At 46.2% G+C, this 20,603-nt stretch overlaps 1 protein-coding gene across 1 annotated transcript in view; it reads left to right on the top strand.

Annotated features, from left to right (window-relative positions):
* Positions 1–20,603, top strand: part of CFDP1 (craniofacial development protein 1) — a 111,295-nt gene that overhangs the window by 81,487 nt on the left and 9,205 nt on the right. The window contains exon 6 of the mRNA XM_029075785.2: positions 15,122–15,280. Coding sequence (XP_028931618.1) covers positions 15,122–15,280 — 159 coding nt within the window. The remainder of the gene's footprint in view (positions 1–15,121; positions 15,281–20,603) is intronic.

The following is a 20,603-nucleotide window of genomic DNA, read 5'->3' as shown; positions in this document are numbered from 1 at the left end:
TTTGTGTTTGCCCAACCCTGCCGGTGGGTTCAGGGAAAGGAGAAGCTGAAGGATGCTGCCTTTGGCCTCTGCCCTTCATTTGGTGATAATCATAGCAAATATAATAATAATAATATGTTCCTGGCACTGTACTAAGTGCTGGGATGGATACAAGCAAATTGGGTTGAACACAGTCCCTGCCCCACTTGAGGCTCACCATCTTAATCCCCCATTTTACAGCTGAGGTAACTGAGGCATAGAAAAGTGAAATGACTTGCCCAAGGCCACACAGCAGACAAACGGCAGAGCCGGAATTAGAACCCACGACCTTCTGACTCGAGGTCCGTGATCTCTCCACTGCGCCATGCTGCCTGAGGCAACACAGAAGCAGTATGGCTCAGTGGAAGGAGCCCGGGCTTGGGAGTCAGAGGTCATGGGTTCGTATCTTGGCTCCGCCACTTGCCAGCTGTGGGACTGTGGGCAAGTCACTTAACTTCTCTGTGCCTCAGTTCCCTCATCTGTAAAATGGGGATGAAGACTGTGAGCCTCATGTGGGGCAGCCTGATTACCCTGTATCTCCCCAGCACTTAGAACAGTGCTCTACGCATAGTAAGAGCTTAACAAATGCCAACATTATTATTATTATTACTGTTAACAGGGCTAAACTGTAGCAAGCCAACTGTGGGCAAGGAATGTGTCTGTTTTATTGTTACGTTGTACTCTCTTTAGCAAAGGCCACCAGGCTTCTGGTTATATTGTATTGCTATTTTGTACTCTCCCAAGCACTTAGTACAGCGCTGTGCACATAGTGAGCACTCGGTAAATACGATTGACGGTTCAAAGGGTTCAGAATCATCATTGAGTGTGCACTTCTGCCTCTGGGCCAGACTGCCTGTTGCCCGTAGGGACTTCCTCTCTTTGTAGTGGTTTGGAAGTGGGCAGTTACGAGCCTCAGACCCGCACACACAGTCTCATCCCCTTGCTCAGGGTGAGGGGGCGGAAGTTCTTTTCAGTGATCTGTGATGCGGCCAGGGGAGAAATCTTCCACTGAGTAAAGCGCAACTCTACGGTGGCTGCCGAGATTGGTCATTTGTGGTGAGCGTCTATGAAAACCACTTCCTACGGTAAACAGAAAAGAAAATACTGTTGCTTTCTGCACCGAGCCCTGAGGGATATCTATTTCTGTCAAAGACCTAAGCTGTTGGGAGTGTGTGGCCTCTTTTTTTTTTTTCCCTGAATAGATCGTGTTCCCCCCTCTGCCCCCGCCCCGGACTGCTCTCTAGTCTGTAAGCTCACTGTGGGCAGGAAGTTTCTGTTATATTTTACTCCCCCAAATGCTTAGTACGGTGCCCGGCGTGCAGTCGGTGCTCCATAAGTACAATTTGACTGACTGACTGGAGTTTCTAAATTGTAAGCTCCCTGTGGGCAGGGAATGGGTCTTCCAACTGTTACATTATACTCTCCCAAGCACTTATTAGAGTGCTCCGCACGCAGTAAGCACTGAATAAATGCAATTAATGACTCTCAAGCCCTGGGTTCTCACTGGGAGCTGGTTTGGGGCGTGAGGGGAAAAGGGTGGGAGTGACTGCCGGTTGATCCTGGCTCCTGCCTGAATGGGCGGGGAGGATGTGGCCCTCAAAGGGAGGGGGAGGTGAAAGCCTGCACCTGGTGAAGTGTCATGTGGCTGTTGGCAGAGCTGTGGCCCTGCAGAAGCCCGGAAAACAGCTGCCCTGGCTGCTCAGCGAGCAAGCGATATTGCAGAAGCGGACAGTCAAGGGGACTTGGGTATCCCAGTCTCAGCAAGGCTCAGAAAACTGAAAAATCGCTCTGCCATTAGATTGGCCAGCTCTGTTTTTACGATCAGATAAAGGCGAAGTCGCTTACTGAGGAGTGTGGCTCTCTGCGTGCCTTAGGCCCAAAACAGCTCCAAGTGGATGCGTGGATTTCTTCCCAATAGTGGGCTAGCTTTCCGCTAGCTTGCTGGGACTTTAGAAAGGTCGTATCGAGGCCTCAGTGGAAGATGACCTAGAATTTCCTTCCAAGTTCATCAGCAAAAATTTGGGAGCCTCCCACTGGAGTCAACTCATCCCCTCTTTGCTGCAGCTGCTGTTTGGTGTTAGGAGAATTGAAGCCCCCATCAAACACGGGTGTTTATTGAGCGTTCTCAGTGGGCAGAACACTGCCCGAAGCGCTTGGGAGAGAACGGTGCAATAGAATTAGTAGACGCAATCCCTGTCCACGGGGAGCTTACAGTCTGGAGGGAAAGTTGGACCACTGCTAGGGGGAAAAAAGAATTCCCTTTCCTTACTTGGTACCCTCTGAGACTGTTGGGAGGGCACACTCTCAGCATGGAGAAAAATGTAGTTATGGGTTCTGGAAGAGCCTGCATTTAATAATGCTTTTGTGCACCCATCTTGGAAAGGTTATTGCTTTGTTCAAATTATCGTAAATGATTCCCTTCGGCTGCTTTTGTTCACGCTGCTGCTTTGAAAAGTGTTTTGGACAGCTGAGTCTCGGCTCAGGCAAGACCTTAGTTCCCCTTTATAAGTTTCCCCGTGCAAGTTTCCCGCTTGGGACGTCCCTGACGTACGCTTGGAGAAGCAGCGGGGCTTAGTGGAAAGAGCACGGACCTGGGAGTCAGAGGTTGTGGGTTCTAATCCCGGCTCCGCCACTTGTCAGCTGCGTGACTTTGGGCAAGGCACATCACTTCTCTGTGCCTCAGTTACCTCATCTGCAGAATGGGGATTAAGACTGTGAGCCCCACATGGGACGATCTGATGATTACCTTGTATCTCCCCCAGCGCTTAGAACAGTACTTGGCACATAGTAAGCACTTAACAAATACCATCATTATTATTATTATTCTGGCAATGCCACTGCCTTCCCAGAGCTAGAAGGAGGCATCGTAATGGCGAAAGGCCAGTGAAGCAGAGACTATCCAGATGGTTGAGCTCCTGAGACCCAATTGTGCAGCAAGGAAGAGTGAATCAGTCGTATTTATTGAGCACTTACTGTGTGCAGAGCACTGTACTGAAGCGCTTGGGAGAGTACAGTATAACTCTGACAGAGGTGGTGGGCTTGTTCCCTGCCCACAGTGAGCTTACAGTCTACAGGGGAGAGAGTTCCTGTTATTTTTTACTATTGGATGGGAATTTCTTTGCTGCTGAGTGATTGTCAGTCAGTCTTATTTATTGAGTGCTTACTGTGTGCAGAGCACTGTACCAAGCTCTTGGGAAGAGTACAATGTAACAATAAACAGACACATATCCTGCTGATCTTATTTAATATGTCCACAGACAGGTCAGGCACTTACTCAAAGGCACTAAGATTTTGCCTCCACTTGACATTTTGGTCTTAGCCCTGAGTGCTTTATGCCAGAGGTGTTCCAAGGACCCTGAAACTATCCAACCCAAGACTCATATTCTCATTGCCACAGTTCCACCTATACCCTGAGTTTCTCATTCTCTGAAAAATACAGGTTGATGGGGGGTGGGGGCTGCTCCTAGGGAGGTAATGAGATTACAAACCTCAAACAAAACAAACAAAAGGTAAAATCAGCATCCACCAAAAGAGAAACAGTCCCCGATCATCCGATGAATCATATTTGGTGAACTATGTCAATATTTGTTGACCCCTGCCATATCCCTTAGGATGATGGTAAAGAAGCAGCGTGGTTTAGTAGAAAGAGCACGAGCCTGGGAGTCAGAGGACATGGGTTCTAATTCCGGCTCCGCCACTTGTCTGCTCTGTGACCTTGGGAAGCCACTTAACTTCTTCATGCCTCAGTTACCTCATCCGTAAAATGGGGATTAAGACTGTGAGCCCCATCTGGGACAACCTGATGACCTTGTATCTACCCTAGACTTAGGAAGTGCTTAAGAAATGCCATTATTATTATAGTAGAATGAGCTCAGGCCTTGGAGTCAGAAGGCCTAGGTTCTAATCCCTGCTCTGCCAAAGCGTTGCTATGTGACAAGTCACTTTTCCCTGGAAAATGGTGATTCAATACCTGTTTTTCCTCCTCCTTAGACTTTAAGCCCCATGGGGGATCTGATTATCTGATATTCATTCATTCAATAGTATTTATTGAGTGCTTACTATGTGCAGAGCACTATACTAAGCGCTTCAGCAACAGATAGAGACAATCCCTGCCCAATGATGGGCTCACAGTCTGATTGGGAGAGACAGACGGACAAAAACAAGACTACATAATCACGATAAATAGAATCAAGGGATGGACACCTCATTAACAAAATAAATAGGGTAATAAAAAATATATACAAATGAGCACAGTGCTGAGGAGAAAGGAAGAGGAAGGGGATCCACTCCAGTGTTTAGTACAGTGCACGGCACTTAGTAAATACTAAACAGTTACCACAATTATTGTTATTATTGTAATGAGTAGTGTTCTCTCTGCGTTCCAAGAAGCTCGGTTGTCCCGCTGGGATCTGTGAACTAAAGCAGAGAGCGATTTCTTCACTGTTTCATTCAGTTCCCCGCCCAGCCTGGCCAAGCTCAGCTTAAAGATGGGACCCACAAAGGCAAGACTCTCCACCGGAGATGAAATGATGCACAAGGAAATATGGAGGGAGGATTCTTTCCAATTGTAAACAACTAGACAAAACTGCTAATGGGAAAAGAAATCTCTCTGACGACCATAGGATGCCACTATTATCTTTATCGTCCTGTAGAGTTGACCATTTTTAAGAGTCTTACCGAAGACTCAGAGGCTTGAAAGATGGATTAGCAGTCAGCCTAGGGGTCTGTTTGAAGTCATGAGTTTAGTACCTTGGTGAGAGAAAGACCGGGTGAGCGCAGAAGTACCTCCCCTCCCAGAGTGGAAACCCTGAGGAGGGCACCCCCTTATTGGGTGCTCCTGTGACTGAATCTAAGGATTGTGTTTCGCTGTGGCCTAGCTTGCCTTTTCACCCTCTTTCTATTTAAGAAAGATTCAAGATGGAGTGGGGAGATAAATATGACTGCAAAAGGAGTAGTAATTTGTCTTGTGGTCATTAAATAGAATAAATTTGTCTCTTTTCTGTGCCGTTCACACAGACAAGGCACATAATGCCGAACCGCTCACTAATTAGACTTTAATGTTCCTCATTTACTCTAGTTTGGCACCAGCTCAGTGGCTCTGAACCTCAACTTGAGTTTCACTTTGAGAGTTGTTATACGGAATCCCGAACGGCGAGGGAGAAGGCAGTTTTGATGGTATCCTGTTCTCTGCAAAACCGAGGCATGTTTCTTCTGATTAGATCCCCCCAGAAACAGCATCGGAATGAACTCTGGAATACCCTGAAGCATACGTGCCGGAGCTTGCCCAACTGATGCTACGATTTATCACTCATCTCCTCCCTGAAGCATTTCGCCCTGAATTTCATATATGGACACCAAAATTACTCAAGCCTAGAGTGCTTAAGCGAGAAAATGCTAAGAAAAAGCCTTGGAGGAGCTGTTAATGACTAGCCAGAAGGAAGCTGGAATGTTCTCAAATGCCATGCCTTGGGTACAGCTCTTGGAATGTCTTTGGTGCCTGACTCCATTGAGTCAGTGATTTCAACTCCTTGCCCGGGAAACCGTTGGCCCAAAACAGAAGGCCTCACAGTTGGCAAGCTCCTTGTGGGCAAGAAACTCTTTTACTGACTTTGTTTTATTGTGCTCTCCCAAACGCCTTGTCCAGTGCTCTGCAGCCAGTAAGCGCTCAAAAAATACCATTGATTGATGAATTGATTGGTACTAACCGGTCCCCATTTAATCTCAGCAGACGAGTAAGACCCGGATGGGCGCAAAGGCTTGAGGGAACAGATATTCAAAAGGAAAGGAGACAGTAGACCACTGGTGGATAAGAGATGGGATTCGTGGACTGGTATGGCAGAAATGGTCCCACTGACATTTCAGAAGGAGACTATAAAGAGGTAAGGAAGCTGCAGTCGGAGAAAGCGAGTTATCCTAGTGCCTGCAGTTCTTAGATTAAGCTCAGAGGAACTTAGTGCTGAGGAGAGAAGGATTTTAAAAATAAAATAAAATTATAAAAAGCCTGCTCTCTCCAGCAGGCTTTTTACATTTCTTTTCATTTAAAAAAAAAAACCAACAAAAAAACTCAACAACTCTGGAGTTGTCAATTCCCGCCAGCTTTCATTTCACACGAAACTGGCAGTTTTTTCCGTGGCAATCGAATCAACCTAAATAATTTAATTGATGCTGTTGAAAACTTCTGTGGCTTTTGGGGGGGTTTTTTTGTGTTTTTTTTTTAAAGAAAATTTCAAAGTTCCTCCGGTACTGCTTTTAGCTTTCTGTTTTCTTGAGCTTCCCACCCCACGGCAGTGGCACGATCGTGGTCTACCAAAGGGCAAGAGATTGAAACCATTCCCATAGTAAACCATCTGTCACCATTCAGCTCCGTAAAGGAGCCTAATCTGTGGGCTTTCAGTGAAGTTTTAGTAGGACTTCCATGGGTGGGGCATTTAAGGAGTTCAGTGATTTTTTGTTTGGTTTTGTTTTGCATTCTCTTTTGTCTTTGGGTGAACCTAAGGGATGTCTGGCAGAATGGCACTGTTAAGCAGAAACATAGCAGTGAGGAGTTGACCCCGGTGGAGATATCCTAGGATTTCCATCTCTAAGGGAATTCTGCACCAGCTGCAGATGACTAGCCAGTCTGTGTGCCCTTGCATGACTCTAGAGAACATTTCATGTGTGAGAAACTCAAAATGGTCCAAAGTGTCAGTATAAACATATGACAGGCCCCGAGGAAATCGCTTTGCTCTGCCAGAGAATCTTTGTTCCAAATAATTTGCATTTTAGTGGTCTTTTTAAGATACGTGACTAATGGTATGGGATTGAGCAAGGCCTGAGATGAACAAACAGTGAGCAAAATCTCCCACCGTGCCTCAGTTTACACATCCATTTCCAAGTGGCACTTACTTTTTACCCTTATACACGAGGAGAAAAACTTTCCAACTCAGTTTGTGTACTGGCGTTTTTGTGTAGTGGGGGTTTTGTGTAGTGGGGGAAGCAGCGTGGCTTAGTGGAAAGAGCCCGGGCTTCGGAGTCAGAGGTCATGCGTTCGACTCCCGGCTCTGCCACTTGTCAGCTGTGTGACTGTGGGCAAGTCACTTCACCTCTCTGTGCCTCAGTTACCTCATCTGTAAAATGGGGATTAACTGTGAGCCGCACGTGGGACAACCTGATTACCCTGTATCTACCCCAGTGCTTAGAACAGTGCTCGGCACATCGTAAGCGCTTAACAAATACCAACGTTATTATTATTATTAAATGATATTTGTTAAGAGCATATTTTGTGCCAGCTACTGTACCTTAGATACAAGACTGGGCTAGATGCAAGCTGATCAGGTTGGACACAGCCCACGTCCCACGTGGAGGTCACAGTCTTAATCCCTATTTTACAGGTGAGATAACTGAAGCATAGAGAAGTGAAATGACTTGCCCAGGGTCACATAGAAGACTCGTAGTGGAGCTGGGATTAATACCCAGATCTTCTGACTGCCAGGCCTGTGCTCTGTCCACTAGGCCACACTGCTCCTCTGTTATGGCCTTTTGTTATGAGATTTCCAACTTCCTTTGTTATAGTCATGGTTTTAATAGTAGACTGGCGGTATTCCAGGTCATCCCCCGGCCTTCTGGCCCGCCCACCCTTCAGCCATCCAGGCCGGACGGATTTGTAGCCCACTCTTAAAAATCGCTAAGAAAGGAGATTCCAGAAGCTTCCTCAGGAACCACCCTCAGTGTCTTGAGTCTTAAATGCTGAAGTTCTTGCCTTCGGCACCAACGTCGGATCATTTTCCTCCACTGGCCTCGATTGACCCCACACAGTGTAATCGGAGGAAATCAAACCTTGAGAGCGCATTAGGCATCAGGAGAACGGTCAGCCTTTACTGGTCTGCAGAGAGACAGAATATAGATTGGAGAGCTCAGGGACATCAGTGGTATTGCAGGAAAGGCATTAAGTAATTCTGTAGAGCGCTTTCTTCTTCTAAAGCACTTTCGCATTACTTAACTCATTTTGACCTTCCGGCAATCCTGTGTGACAGGGTGCTAGCTTTGCACTTTGAGTGTGAGGATGAGTATGGAGTGTGGAGCTCTGAAGGGGTGAGAATATTGTATATATATATATGTATATACGTGTGTATACACTGACATGCATAGAGAAGCAGCAGGGCTTAGTGGAAAGAGCACAGGCGCGGAAGTCAGAGGACGTGGGTTCTAATCCTGGCTCCGCCACTTGTCGCTATGTGACCTTGGGCAAGTTGCTTAACTTCTCTGTGACTCAGTTACCTCATCTATAAAATGGGGATTAAGACTGTGAGCCTCACGTGGGACAGCCTGATTCCCTTGAATCTACCCCCACGCTTAGAACGGTGCTTGGCACATAGCGCTTAACAGATACCATAATTATTATTATTGTTATTACTATATATATAGTATTTGTTAAGCGCTTACTATGTGCCAGGCACTGTACTGAGCACTGGGGTAGGTGCAAGCTAATCAGGTTGGACACCGTCCATGTTCCACATGGGGCTCACAGTCTTAATCCCATTTTTACATATGAGGCAACTAAGGCACAGAGAAATTAAGCGACTTGCCCAAGGTCACACAGCAGACAGGTGGCGTGTCCAGGATTAGAACCCAGGTCCTTCTGACTTCCAGGCCCACGCTCTTTCCACTAGGCTACTCTGCTTCTCACTAGGCCTCAGCTTTGAGGGGACAGGAGAGGAAGCAGCGGAGGGGAAGGAAAGAAAAGAGGAAGAATGAGGTGAGGAGGAGAGAGAATCAGTAGTAGCATTTAGTCGCATTTATTTGGAAAGTACAAATAGAAAAGTTACGTGTTCTCTGCCTTCAAGGAGTTTCCACTCTAATGGAAGAGACAAACTTAAAAATATTTAAAAATAAATTGAGGAGACCTATATGCCTCACTGCTAAGGAGGGTGAGTAAATTAAAGTCATAAATTCACAAGATGGAAGGGAAGGAAGAAGCAGCAAAATGTACCAAAAGAGCCTTTGTCTCTGTGGCAGTTCCCCTGCTGACACGGGGCAAGAGGTAGGGCCTCCGCCATCTTGGCTCCTCTGCTGATCCTTTTCCAAATCCAAACGTTGGGGTGACTAAATATCGTGGAGGAAAATCTAACTGTGTTTACCCCCACTGCCGCATGAAATACGTGCCTATGCTGGAAGGTAGGGAGAAGCAGATATTGAGGAAATGGAGGCCCAGAGATGTTGAGTGACTTGCCCAAGGTCATATCAGTGGCCGAGTGAAGCCTGGGGCCTGGGTCTCTTTCCACTAGACACAGAAAGCGGTACTGGTATAGTTAGGGCAGAAGAGGAGTTTACTATGTTTCAGTCCATGAGTAGTAGTTACTGAGCACTTTTTTATGCAGAGCGCTGTACTAAACATTTGGGAGAGCACAGTAGAATTAGTAGACACGATCCCTGCCATCAGAGAGCTAGCACTCTAACCTTCCTTGGGTATTATTTTGGCCCGGTGAATGGTAATGTTAAGGCAGAGTGGGATTCTGGTCAGTCAGTCGATCAGTTGGATTTATTGAGCACTTACTGTGTGCAAAGCTCTGTACTAAGTGCTTGGAAGAGTAATAATAATAATGTTGGTATTGGTCCCCTGTGTTTACCCCAGCGCTTAGAACAGTGCTCTGCACATAGTAAGCGCTTAACAAATACCAACATTATTATTATTATTATTAATAATATAATATATATTAATAATAATGTTGGTATTTGTTAAGCGCTTACTATGTACAGAGCACTGTTCTAAGCACCGGGGTAGATACAGGGTAAGTTAAGCACTTACTATCTGCTGTTCTAAACATACTTAACTTCTCTGTGCCTGTTCTAAGCGCTGGCGTCGATACAGGGGAATCGGGTCCCACATGAGGCTCACTGTCTTAATCCCCATTTTACAGATGAGGTAACTGAGGCACAGGGAAGTTAAGAGACTTCCCCACAGTCACACAGCTGACAAGTGGCAGGGCCGGGATTCGAACCCATGACCTCGGTCTCCCAAGCCCGGGCTCACAGTATAACAAACATTTCCTGTTCAAAATGAGTGTCCAGTCTAGAGGGAGAGACAGTTGTTAATAAAAATAAGTAAAATTACAGATATGTACCTAAGTGCTGTGGGGCTGGGAAAGGGGGGGACGAAGGATCTGAAACAAAGAGAAATTTCAAGAATTTCAGTGGAAGCTTCCACCGCGGTTGGTTAGAAGTCCTGGGGAGGACTAGCTTGGCCCCTGCTAAAGGGAAGACACTATCCAATAGAGAGCCTAGTGGCCTCTTCCCTGCACAGTTTTCCAAAACACCGTTACAGCTGCATTTGCAGCAAGTAATGGTAGGGGGAGAGGAGAGAGCCCAGCTGCCTATATTAACATATTGACAAGATGTTTCCTTTTTTGTTCAACTTAAATTAAAAAAAAAATCTGAGTCCTCCCTCCCGGGTGGACATTTTCTCTCGGCGAGGTAATTGGGGGAAGGCGACGTGCACCTTGCGGCTTCTCTGGGACACCATTACCACGCTGGATCTCTCATGACGTTAATTCTCTTTCCCTCCAGCCCTTGGGACCTGGAAGGATTTTCCCATTAGAAGAATTGGCAGAGCGATGGGGGAGAGGATTATACCTATTATCAGCTCCCCGGCAAGTTAGAGCCCGCTGAGAAGCAGCGGGGTCTAGTGGTTAGAGCGTGGGCTTGGGAGTCGGAAGGACCTGGCTTCTGTTCCCGGCTCCACCTCGCGTCTGCCGTGTGAATTTGGGCAAGGCACTTAACTTCTCTGTGCCTGTTACCTCATCGGCTCTGCCCCTTGTCAGCCGTGTGACTGTGGGCAAGTCACTTAACTTCTCTGTGCCTCAGTTACCTCATCTGTAAAATGGGGATTAACTGTGAGCCTCATGTGGGACAACCTGAGTACCCTGTATCTACCCAGCGCATAGAACAGTGCTCGGCACATAGTGCTTAACAAATACCAACATTATCATTATTATTATCTGTGAAATGGGAATAAAGACTGAGAGTCCCATAAGGGACACGAACCGTGTCCAACCTGATTAGCTTGTATCTAACCCGGCACTTAACAAATGCCACTTAAAAAAAAAAAGGATCGAACGGGAGGTCACCGGTGGCTGTGCAGCACCCGGGGCTCGGAATAAGGAGAGGGAAGAGAAGTCACGCGGCACGGAAACCTTCGGGGAACCACTGCGCCTGAAGTCAGCGGCAGTTTGTGTAAAGAAGCAGCTTGCATGTGGTTGAATGAGATCCAAGCTGAGAGTCTTCTGCCCGGAGCGCTCAACATGGCTGCCCCCTTGATTTAGCTTCAGATTAGCTTTCAGTTATTTTTCTTCGGAGGCTAGCAAATGAGAGAAGCATAAAACATGTCAATTATCCAGTACTGATGGATCTGGAAGCTTCCCTAATAGCCCAGGTGATGTTTGCCAGGGCTCGTGGCAGAGAAGGGCAGAGGAGAGTCATCATTCTTCTTGCCCTTTGACCCCATTACTGTCTCTGCGGTGAAATTGTTTTCTCCTGGGTCTTTCGGTGTGAGTTGATGAAAAGAAGATTCCTCAGCAGAGGAAGGAGTGTTGAAGTCGCTGTCAATCGGCAGTCTCTTCTCTGAGGAGCAGATGGGGAATTGGGGGGTCACCTCTCCCTGTGGAATAGCTCAACAGCACCATTGAGAGTGTCCGTCTAGCCACAGGTCGGTGGAGATGATCTAGAGCAATTTTTCTTCTTGACCTGTTGTTCTAGTGAAGAAATGAGGTGATGTTCACAGGTATCGGCCCCACAGCACTTAACGTACATATCCGTAATTTATTTATATTAAGTCCCCCTCTAGATTGTAAGCTGACTGTGGGCAGGGATCGTGTTACCAACTCTCCCAATCGCTTAGGACAGAGTGCTCTGCACACAGTAAGCGCTCAGGAAACACGATTGATTGAGCAGTTCAGCAAGGGCAGTTTGGAGTCCTAGGTAACTGCCTTACTAGAGATCTGGTGATTTATCCCAGCTTTCCCCCTTGTTCTAGAGCCTTCTGCTTGCTTTTCTGTTTTCCCTACGGAGTAGGCTCCAAACAGAGGTTCTTTTTCTCCTTTGGCATGTCCTCAAGTGTCTAGTACAGTGCACCCAGGGGATGCTCGATCAATTTCGGCTGATATAATGAGCATATTTCAAGTACCTCTTGAAATCGTGAGCCCAGTATGTGTGTGGCTTGGGCTGCTTTTCCTTTGTATATGTGGCCTAATCAGTGAGTCAGTCAGTGGCTCCCCCTCCGCCCTCTGCTCCCTCCCCCTTTCCCCCTTCACCTCCCCTCATCTAAGCCCCCTTTCCCTCTGCTCCTCCCCCCCTTCCTTCCCCTCAGCACTGTGCTCATTTGTCTATATTTTTATTACCCTATTAATTTTGTTAATGAGGTGTCCATCCCCTTGATTCTATTTATCGTGTTTATGTTGTCTTGTTTTTGTCCGTCTGTCTCCCCCGATTAGACTGTGAGCCCGTCATTGGGCAGGGATTGTCTCTCTCTGTTGCCGAATTGTATATTCCAAGCGCTTAGTACGGTGCTCTGCACATAGTAAGCGCTCAATAAATACTATCGAATGAATGGCTTTTATTACTGTTCCAAGTGCTTGGGAGAGTACAGTATAACAGTTAGTAGACAGATTCCCTGCCCTTAAGACAGCTTCTTTAGAGTGTTTATGTATCTTTAATTTTTTTATTTATATTAATATCTGTCTCCCCCTCTAAACTGTTAGCTCGTCGTGGGCAGGGAATGTGTCCGCTTGTTATATTGTACTCTCCCAAGTGCTTAGTACAGTGCTTTGCATCCAGTAAGCGCTCAATAAATAAGACCGAATGTATGAATGATTGAAGTCTCTATCTCTTCAATCTGAAGAGATTCTGTCTGAAGTGGTAGTTATCGAGCACTTACTATTTAAATAACACTATTCTAAGTGCTTGGGAAAGTACAGTAGAGTTGGGTGGGTGGACATAGTCCCTGCCCACGGGGGGATTAAAATTAATGGCCATTAAAATAAATTACAGGTAGGGGAAGTCTTTCCTTTCTACCCCCATCCTTCTTCCTCTCCTCCCCTCTATCCTTCTCCTCCACCTTGCTCATCAGAGTGTGACAGTTGGCGAAAAGTCCGACTTGGAGCTCTTGCACAGAGCACTGATCATGGAGACCAAAATAAGATCAGCCCATTCTCGTCTCATTATGGTACTTAAGTGCTAACTACGTGCTAAGCGCTGCTGTACTAAGAGCTGGGGTAGGTACATGATCATCTTGTCGGACGTAGCCCTTGTCCCACATGGGGCTCACAGTCTAAAGACGACTAACCCTAACTCTCTGTAGGATTGCCATCTCCATGCTGTCTCACTGCACTAGGCGTTCCTGACTTTTTTCCAGGGAAACCAGGAGCTGAAAGGGGAAGTAGTTATGAAAGGACAATAACACAAGAATCTGGGGAGGGAAACCTCCCTCGAAAGCTAACAGCACTGTAGATTAGCATCTCCAGAGCAGTGCAGGAGCCCTTTAACTTCTATTCAGTTTGCTGGAACTCATTTCTGGGATGGAATGGAGCTGCTGAAGACAAATAAATGATGCAGAATTGCGTCCCCGGGGCAGGCCTGGCCAGAGGATTTTGAGGCGAGAGTGGTGGCCTGAGCTACATGTGTGGCCGTATCCCTTACTGAGCTGAAGGGACGCGTGTTTCTACGCGGTTCGGAAATTCATCGGGATACCATTCATTGTTCCTAATACCCTTCTTCGAAAGAAGAGGTTTCCTTTTCCTCCTTGAATTGCTGAAACTCCTGTATCTTTCCTTGTGTTTTGCACAACCCAGAAACACGACTTCGGCCTCCTGTAGCGATGGCAACCGGGGTTGCGTGGCTGGGCAGTTTTCCACGGTCCCTCGTCTAATTCCTTGCTAACGAACTAACTGCTCCACATTTTTCATTTAGCCTTTTTTTTCGTGACATTGAATAATGTTTTACCTGCCAAGACCTGAGTTCAGGCATCTGGTGTTTCTCCTCCAGCAAATGATAGCATCACTAGCACATAAAATCCAGGCTGAACACCCCCTACTTTCAGAGATAGGAATGTTCTCCACCTACGGGAAAGCCCAGTTCACATTCCTGTCACAGGTTAAGGTCGAAACTATTTTCCAGGTCCTTGGAAAATAAATTGCAAGAGGGCGGTAATGTTGGATTATTCACCGATGTGTTTACTGTATTCACTGATGTATTTTTCATGGCACTTCCTGGCACCTTTAAGAATGTGGAGGCTGTGGTTCTGATACAAGTTCAGGCCCGGTTTGATCTATCAGTGGTATTTATTGAATGCTCACTGTATGCAAAGCACGGTGCGAAGCACTTGGGTGAGTGCAGTACAATGGACTTCGTAGTGTGGCTCAGTGGCAAGAGACCGAGCTTGAGAGTCAGAGTTCATGGGTTCTAATCCCGGCTCCGCCGCTTGCCAGCTGTGTGATTTTGGGCAAGTCACTGCTCTGTGCCTCAGTTACCTCATCTGTAAAATGGGGATGAAGACTGTGAGCCCCATGTGGGACAACCTCATCAGCTTGTATTCACCCAGCGCTCAGAACAGTGCTTTGCATGTAGTAAGCGCTTAACAAATACCACCATTATTATTATTATTATTATTATTAGACACGGCATGATGGAGCTTATGTTCTGGTCATTCAGCAACATTGCATGAAGTGTCTGGGTTTTAGGAAACATGGTTTCCTTTCCATGGCTTATATGAGCTGGTTGCCAGTGTAAAATAAGGACATGATTGGACTTCTCCCCTTTAAAAGCGTATACCCCTTGTGGGCCGGGAACATGCCACTTCTTTGTTCGATACCCCACGGCTCTCTCTGTCGTGCATTGCCCTCAAAGGACCCTCAAGAAATGCTATGAGGACTAATTTCTAATTTGTGATTTCTCTCTTTTCCAAACTAGGCAGTTCCCTGAATGTGATTCAGGGAATCCCATAAAAATATTGCTTTTACTCTGTAGCATCAAGTGCCAGTAAAATATTATTCAATTAATTTTTTTCAGTTTTCCAGGATTTTAGTGTATTTGGCTAATAGCTAATGGGTGCTTGCTTTATTGGATATCTCTGCAGGGTGAAGAAGCCAAGTGGCATGAACAGTCTTTTAGGAAAAATTGGAGCCAAGAAGCAGAAGATGAGCACCCTGGAGAAATCCAAATTGGACTGGGAAACCTTTAAGGAGGAGGAAGGGATTGGCGAGGAACTGGCCATCCATAACCGAGGGAAGGAAGGGTAAGAGATGCTTGCATGTTACCTTCCTTTCACGTTCCAGAGAAAATTGTTTTCATGGTAATAGGGGAGAGCGGGTTCGCGTGAAGTAAGCAATTTGTTGGGAGTCAGTGACCCTCTTTCAGAAACACTTCAAATCTCTCAGGCCACTGGAGTGCCATTCATTTTACCCCAGTTGATATTTACCAAGAGGTAAAATTTCTGTAAAATGGATATTGACCCCTTGAAAGTCTAGCTGATTCACCTTGTGGGATCTGGCCCCAGTATTAGACTTGGGCAGAGTAAGGAATGCATCCTTCTGTCCACTTTGCTGGGTCTCCAATCACACCACAGGTTCCCATCTTATAAAAACAGAAAAAACACTTTGGCTCAAAGCTGCTAGCAGGTGCAGGATGTATGACTTCCTCATCTTTGTGGGAGTCTTTAAAATGGTATTTGTTTAGCACTTACTATATGCCAGGCACTGTACTTGCACTGGGGTAGACGCGAGCTAATCAGGTTGGACACAGACCAAGTGCCACAGTCTTAATCCCCATGTTATAGATGAGGTAACTGAGGCACAGTGAAGTGACTTGCTCAAGGTCACACAACAGACAAGTAGTGGAGCCGGGATTGGGATCCAAGTCCTTCTGACTCCCAGGCCCGTGCTCTTGGCTGTGCTGCTTCTCAATTCATGATTTTGGATGGATTTCAACAGGACTTTCTCCTTGGGTCCCCCTTTGACTCCCCATAACTTTAGTCGTAGGATCACCTAGCAGGGCATCTCATTCCAAACACCTTCAGCTGCACTGGCCTCCTGTTCTATTTTTCAGTACTCTGGGAGATGATGGGTAGTAGGATTCCACATTACCTAAATCAATCGATGGTATTTATTGAGCACTTACCGGATGCAGAGCACTCTACTAAGCGCTTGGGAGAGTGCAACACAGCAATAAATCAAATGAGGTGGACTATTCTATGTGTTTACTCATCATGTCAGCCTTGTTTAGAATTTTATTTATTGGTGACCTGAAGAAATCCAGAGCAGTCAGCTGGACCAGACAGTGCAGTCATTGCCCGGGTTGGAAGCCCAAATGACATCCCTGCCCGGGTGAATGATGTCACTGGGTAATGTGGGGGGTCACGGGTTAAGGCAAGGGAATAAGATGACCTGGAAAAAGGCTCCAGGGGATAAGAAGGGCAGGACCACCTGACAAGACTTGCCATCCTCCCCCAACCTCAGGGCTGTTCTTTGTCTTCGGTCCCCTGATTTTCGTATCATCGTATCAAGCTGGCACCGCTTTCGACTTCCTGCTCTCCTTCCTTCCATTCAGTAATCCGCAGGCACACAGATGCTGTCGGTGTGTGCCGCGTACTCTATTACAGCCCTGAGTATTGAGCTCGAGTGTCAAACAATATTCACTCTGCCGAAGTTAATAGAGGCCTCGTAAAAGAAAGGAGCAGTGCTGTGGATAAAGGAGAGTTAATAAAACACAGGCCAGCAAAGGGGAAAGGAGATTAGAAGGGACATCTTTGCTGCCGAGACTTCTCCAGGCAATGGAAAACAACCTAACTGGGTTAGTGAACAACTAATGAAATGTAACTTTTATGCTGTTATTTTTCTCCTTGGCCCTAAAATACCGTCACAGCCCCATGGTGCAGAGTTAAGATTTTCTATTTCAGAAGTAGGTTTTATTACCTCTGGATTACTGTTGTGCCACTTTCACCTGCATTTGGTGGATCTTTAGCTCATTTTCTTTGTTCCACCCAAGCCAACATTTCAGCTGAACCTCGTTCTTGCTTCTCTGGCCTCAATCCCCTCACTCACGTAGTTCAAGCTGTGGGAATTCCCTTCCCCACCTTTAAAGCCCTCCTAAAATCTCATCTCTCCCAACAAGGCTGCCCTGATTAATGCCCCAAACCTGAATCCTGTTAACCCACCAGCCACTTCTAAGTGCTTACATATTTATTTCTTTTTCTGTCTTCCCTCAATGTTTGTGTACATTTCTGTGATCTGTTGGATTGAATATTTATTCTGATTACCCCATTTGTAAATACTTTTCTTTCTGCTTTCCCTATTAGAGTGTAAACTCCTTGTGGACAGGGAAAACATCTCATGTTTTTTTCACATCCCCGAGCTTTTAGTGCAGTGCATTGCATCTTTACTCCTCCTCCTCCATTTCTTCCTAGGCCTTTCCCGGGGGATAAAGGTAATACTGGAACAAAGAAGGGGCTGCAGGCTCAAGTTGCTGCCTAAGCAGACTGACATTAATAGAAGAAGGCATAGAAAAGGGAATCTGAGCTTGGCCAGACAGCCCTATCAATTGGTCTGCCTGTCTGCTAGGTGAGAACATGAGGGTTTTCTCTAGCTGAGATACGTAGTTATATTTTCCTTCTGGAAATGGTCCAAAAGCTGTGGGCAATTATAATTTAGAAGCCCTGGGATTTGCTCTTCTAGTAGTCTCATTGAGAAGAAATGGGAGCCATTGTGCCATGAGGTTTGGGAGAGCAAATTTTCCTTGTTTTGTTCCCAGTGATTTCTTCTGTGTCCCCCTCTCGTCATCCCTAGGAAAAGGAGCTACTTTCCTATCTCACAAAAGACTTTAGGGGCTAATCAAGAAAATATTTGACAGAAGCTTTAAAACTAAAAAGCATTCCCCAAATTACCTGTTTCCATACCTGTACTATGCAGCTTGTGAGTTTCCATTTTAATTGTGTTTCCACGCTAGCTAAATTCTGATCTACTCTAAAAGGTGTTTTTTCTGCACCACTTATGTATTAAACCAGATTGCCAAAAGTTAAGAAGACACTTTAGGCAACAAATTTAGGTATTTGTTTTGTTTATTCTAAGACCGACTGGGCAGACCACAGGTCTATCAAGTCCAGTAATCAATGCGTCTCCAAATGACCAGTGGTACAGGCCAGTCTCTTTGCTATCCAGACATATGGCTCGGGAGGTACCCTTTGAACAACTGACTTTTCCCTAGAATAACCTAATAGGAAGCTCTCATCCATGAGTTTATCCTATCCCACCTTGACCTATCGATACATTTGGTTTGTCTTGCATCTGCTATCTTCAGGCTTCAGTGAAGATTTCATAATCCTGAACACACATGCTTCACAAAATTTTGTAAAGATCTTTTGCAAAAATTGCATTGCCCTCAATCCCGAGAACGCACTTCCCGATGTTTAATGCTCTACCCATGAATGCTGCCCAATGATTTGAACTTTAGACGTAGCCTTCAGTTAATCAGTTAATCAGTTGTACTTACTGAGTGCTTACTGTATGCCGACATAACACTAAGCATTCGAGAGTACAGTATTACAGAGTTGGTAGACCTGTTCACTGTCCACAGTGAGCTTACAATTTAGATGGGAAACAGACATTAATATAAATATGTTACAGATATGGGCCTAAGTACCGTGGGGCTGAGGGAGGGTGAATAAAGGATGTAAATCCAAGTGCGAGGCCATTGTAGAAGGGAGTTGGAGAAGAGGACCTGAGGGCTTACTCGGGGAAGGCCTCTTTGAGGAGATTTGCTTTTAATAAGGTTTTGAAGGTGACGAGATTGATCGCCAGTTGGCTATGAAGAGGAAGGGTGTTCCATGTCAGAGGCAGGATGAGATGGATGAAATTTAGGTGCAGTGAGTAGGTTAGCATTGTCTTGTCTTATGCTGTTGAGTCGTCTCCGACCCGCTGTTACACCAAGTCTACCTCTCTCCCAGAACATCCCACCTCCCTCTGTAATCGTTCTAGTAGCGGATCCATGGAGTTTTCTTGGTAAAAATCCGGAAGTGGTTTACCTTTGCGTTCTTCTGCACAGTAAACTTGAGCCTCCTCCCTCGACTCTCTCCCATGCCGCTGCTGCCCAGCACAGGTTAGCATTATGGCCTGGTAGATAGAGCACGGTCCTGGGAGTCAGAAGGTCATGGGTTAATCCCGGCTACACCACTTATCTGCTGTGTGACTTTGGGCAAGTCACTTGACTTCTCTGGGCCACAGTTACGTCATCTGTAAAATGGCGATTTAAGACTGTGAGCCCTATGTGGGACAACCTGATTACCCTGTATCTACCCCAGCGCTTAGAACAGTGCTTGGCACATAGTCAGCACTCAACAAATACCACAATTATTCGATTAGACTGTGAGCCCGTCATTGGGCAGGGATTGTCTCTATCTATTGCCGAATTGTCCATTCCAAGCGCTTAGTACAGTGCTCTGCACATAGTAAGCGCTCAATAAATACTATTGAATGAATTAAAGGAGTGAAATGTGCAAGCTGGGTTGTAGTAGGAAAGCAACAAGGTAAGGTAGGAGGGGTCAAGGAGATTGAGTGTTTTAAAGCTGATTTTAAGGAGTTTGTGTTAAGGATAAGGGGAGACAAGTTGGCAGTAGAGGAGCCTAAAGCCCTCTCTCTGATGAATCTGCCCCCCACCCCAGGAATGACAGTTCAAGAAGCAACTATCTTAATGCACTTTCTCTTCATTCAGTCGGCCAAGCATGCGTCTCCCTTTGGGTCAAGGGATTAAGTGGTTTGTTAGCCAGCCACAGAGCTCTTGTAAGCATATTGACCATGGTAGTCCAGAAGCCATCTTCCTCAGCTGGGCCTTTGGTCTCTCTGGATTTGGGTTGAATTCAGACCAGTTCTCTGAAGATGCGAAAGCCACCTTCTGGATCCTTATCTGGATCCTCAGCTCAGTCCAGTGATGGGGGTCAAATGGGCACTGGAACCAAGCGTGATGTCCTTCGCAGCATCTCTTGGAGACCATTTCTAAGAGTGACTCTGTGAGCCCCAGTTGTTTTACTGTACTCTTTCAAGTGTTTAGTACAGTATGGGGATTAAGACTGTGAGCCCCACGTGGGACAACCTGATTCCCCTGTGTCTACCCCAGCGCTTAGAACAGTGCTCGGCACATAGTAAGCGCTTAACAAATGCCAACATTATTATTACTATTACTCTGCACACAGCAAGCGCTCAGTAAATACGATTGACCGACTGTGTGTGTTGTTACCGTAGGAAGACTTGCACACATCAGAAAGCACTTCCTTCCTCTCTCTCCAGACACCGAGTCTCGTGAGGATTCAGTCCTCGAGCAAATTTTTTTCCAGCAGTGCTAAGGTAGTTGCTGAAGAAGGTGTGGGGAGTGGGGCATGAGGAGAAGAATCAGTGCGTGGGAAAGAGGAGGAAGTCAAGTTGACACATGAAGATCTTTCACAAGCTGGAGCCATCTCGGCTGTTGCAGCCCAATCAGATTGAAGGTCGTGTTGCTCATGGACTAACATGTAGGTGCATTTGTCATTCGTCGGGAGGAAAGGAGAGGAGAGCACAGGATTGTGGAAATATTTA

This window comes from Ornithorhynchus anatinus, chromosome 11, assembly GCF_004115215.2.
Source record: "Ornithorhynchus anatinus isolate Pmale09 chromosome 11, mOrnAna1.pri.v4, whole genome shotgun sequence".
NCBI classification, from domain to species: Eukaryota; Metazoa; Chordata; class Mammalia; order Monotremata; family Ornithorhynchidae; genus Ornithorhynchus; species Ornithorhynchus anatinus.
The sequence above is the reverse complement of the archived record's forward strand: the minus strand, read 5'-3'. Positions and strand labels throughout refer to the sequence as shown.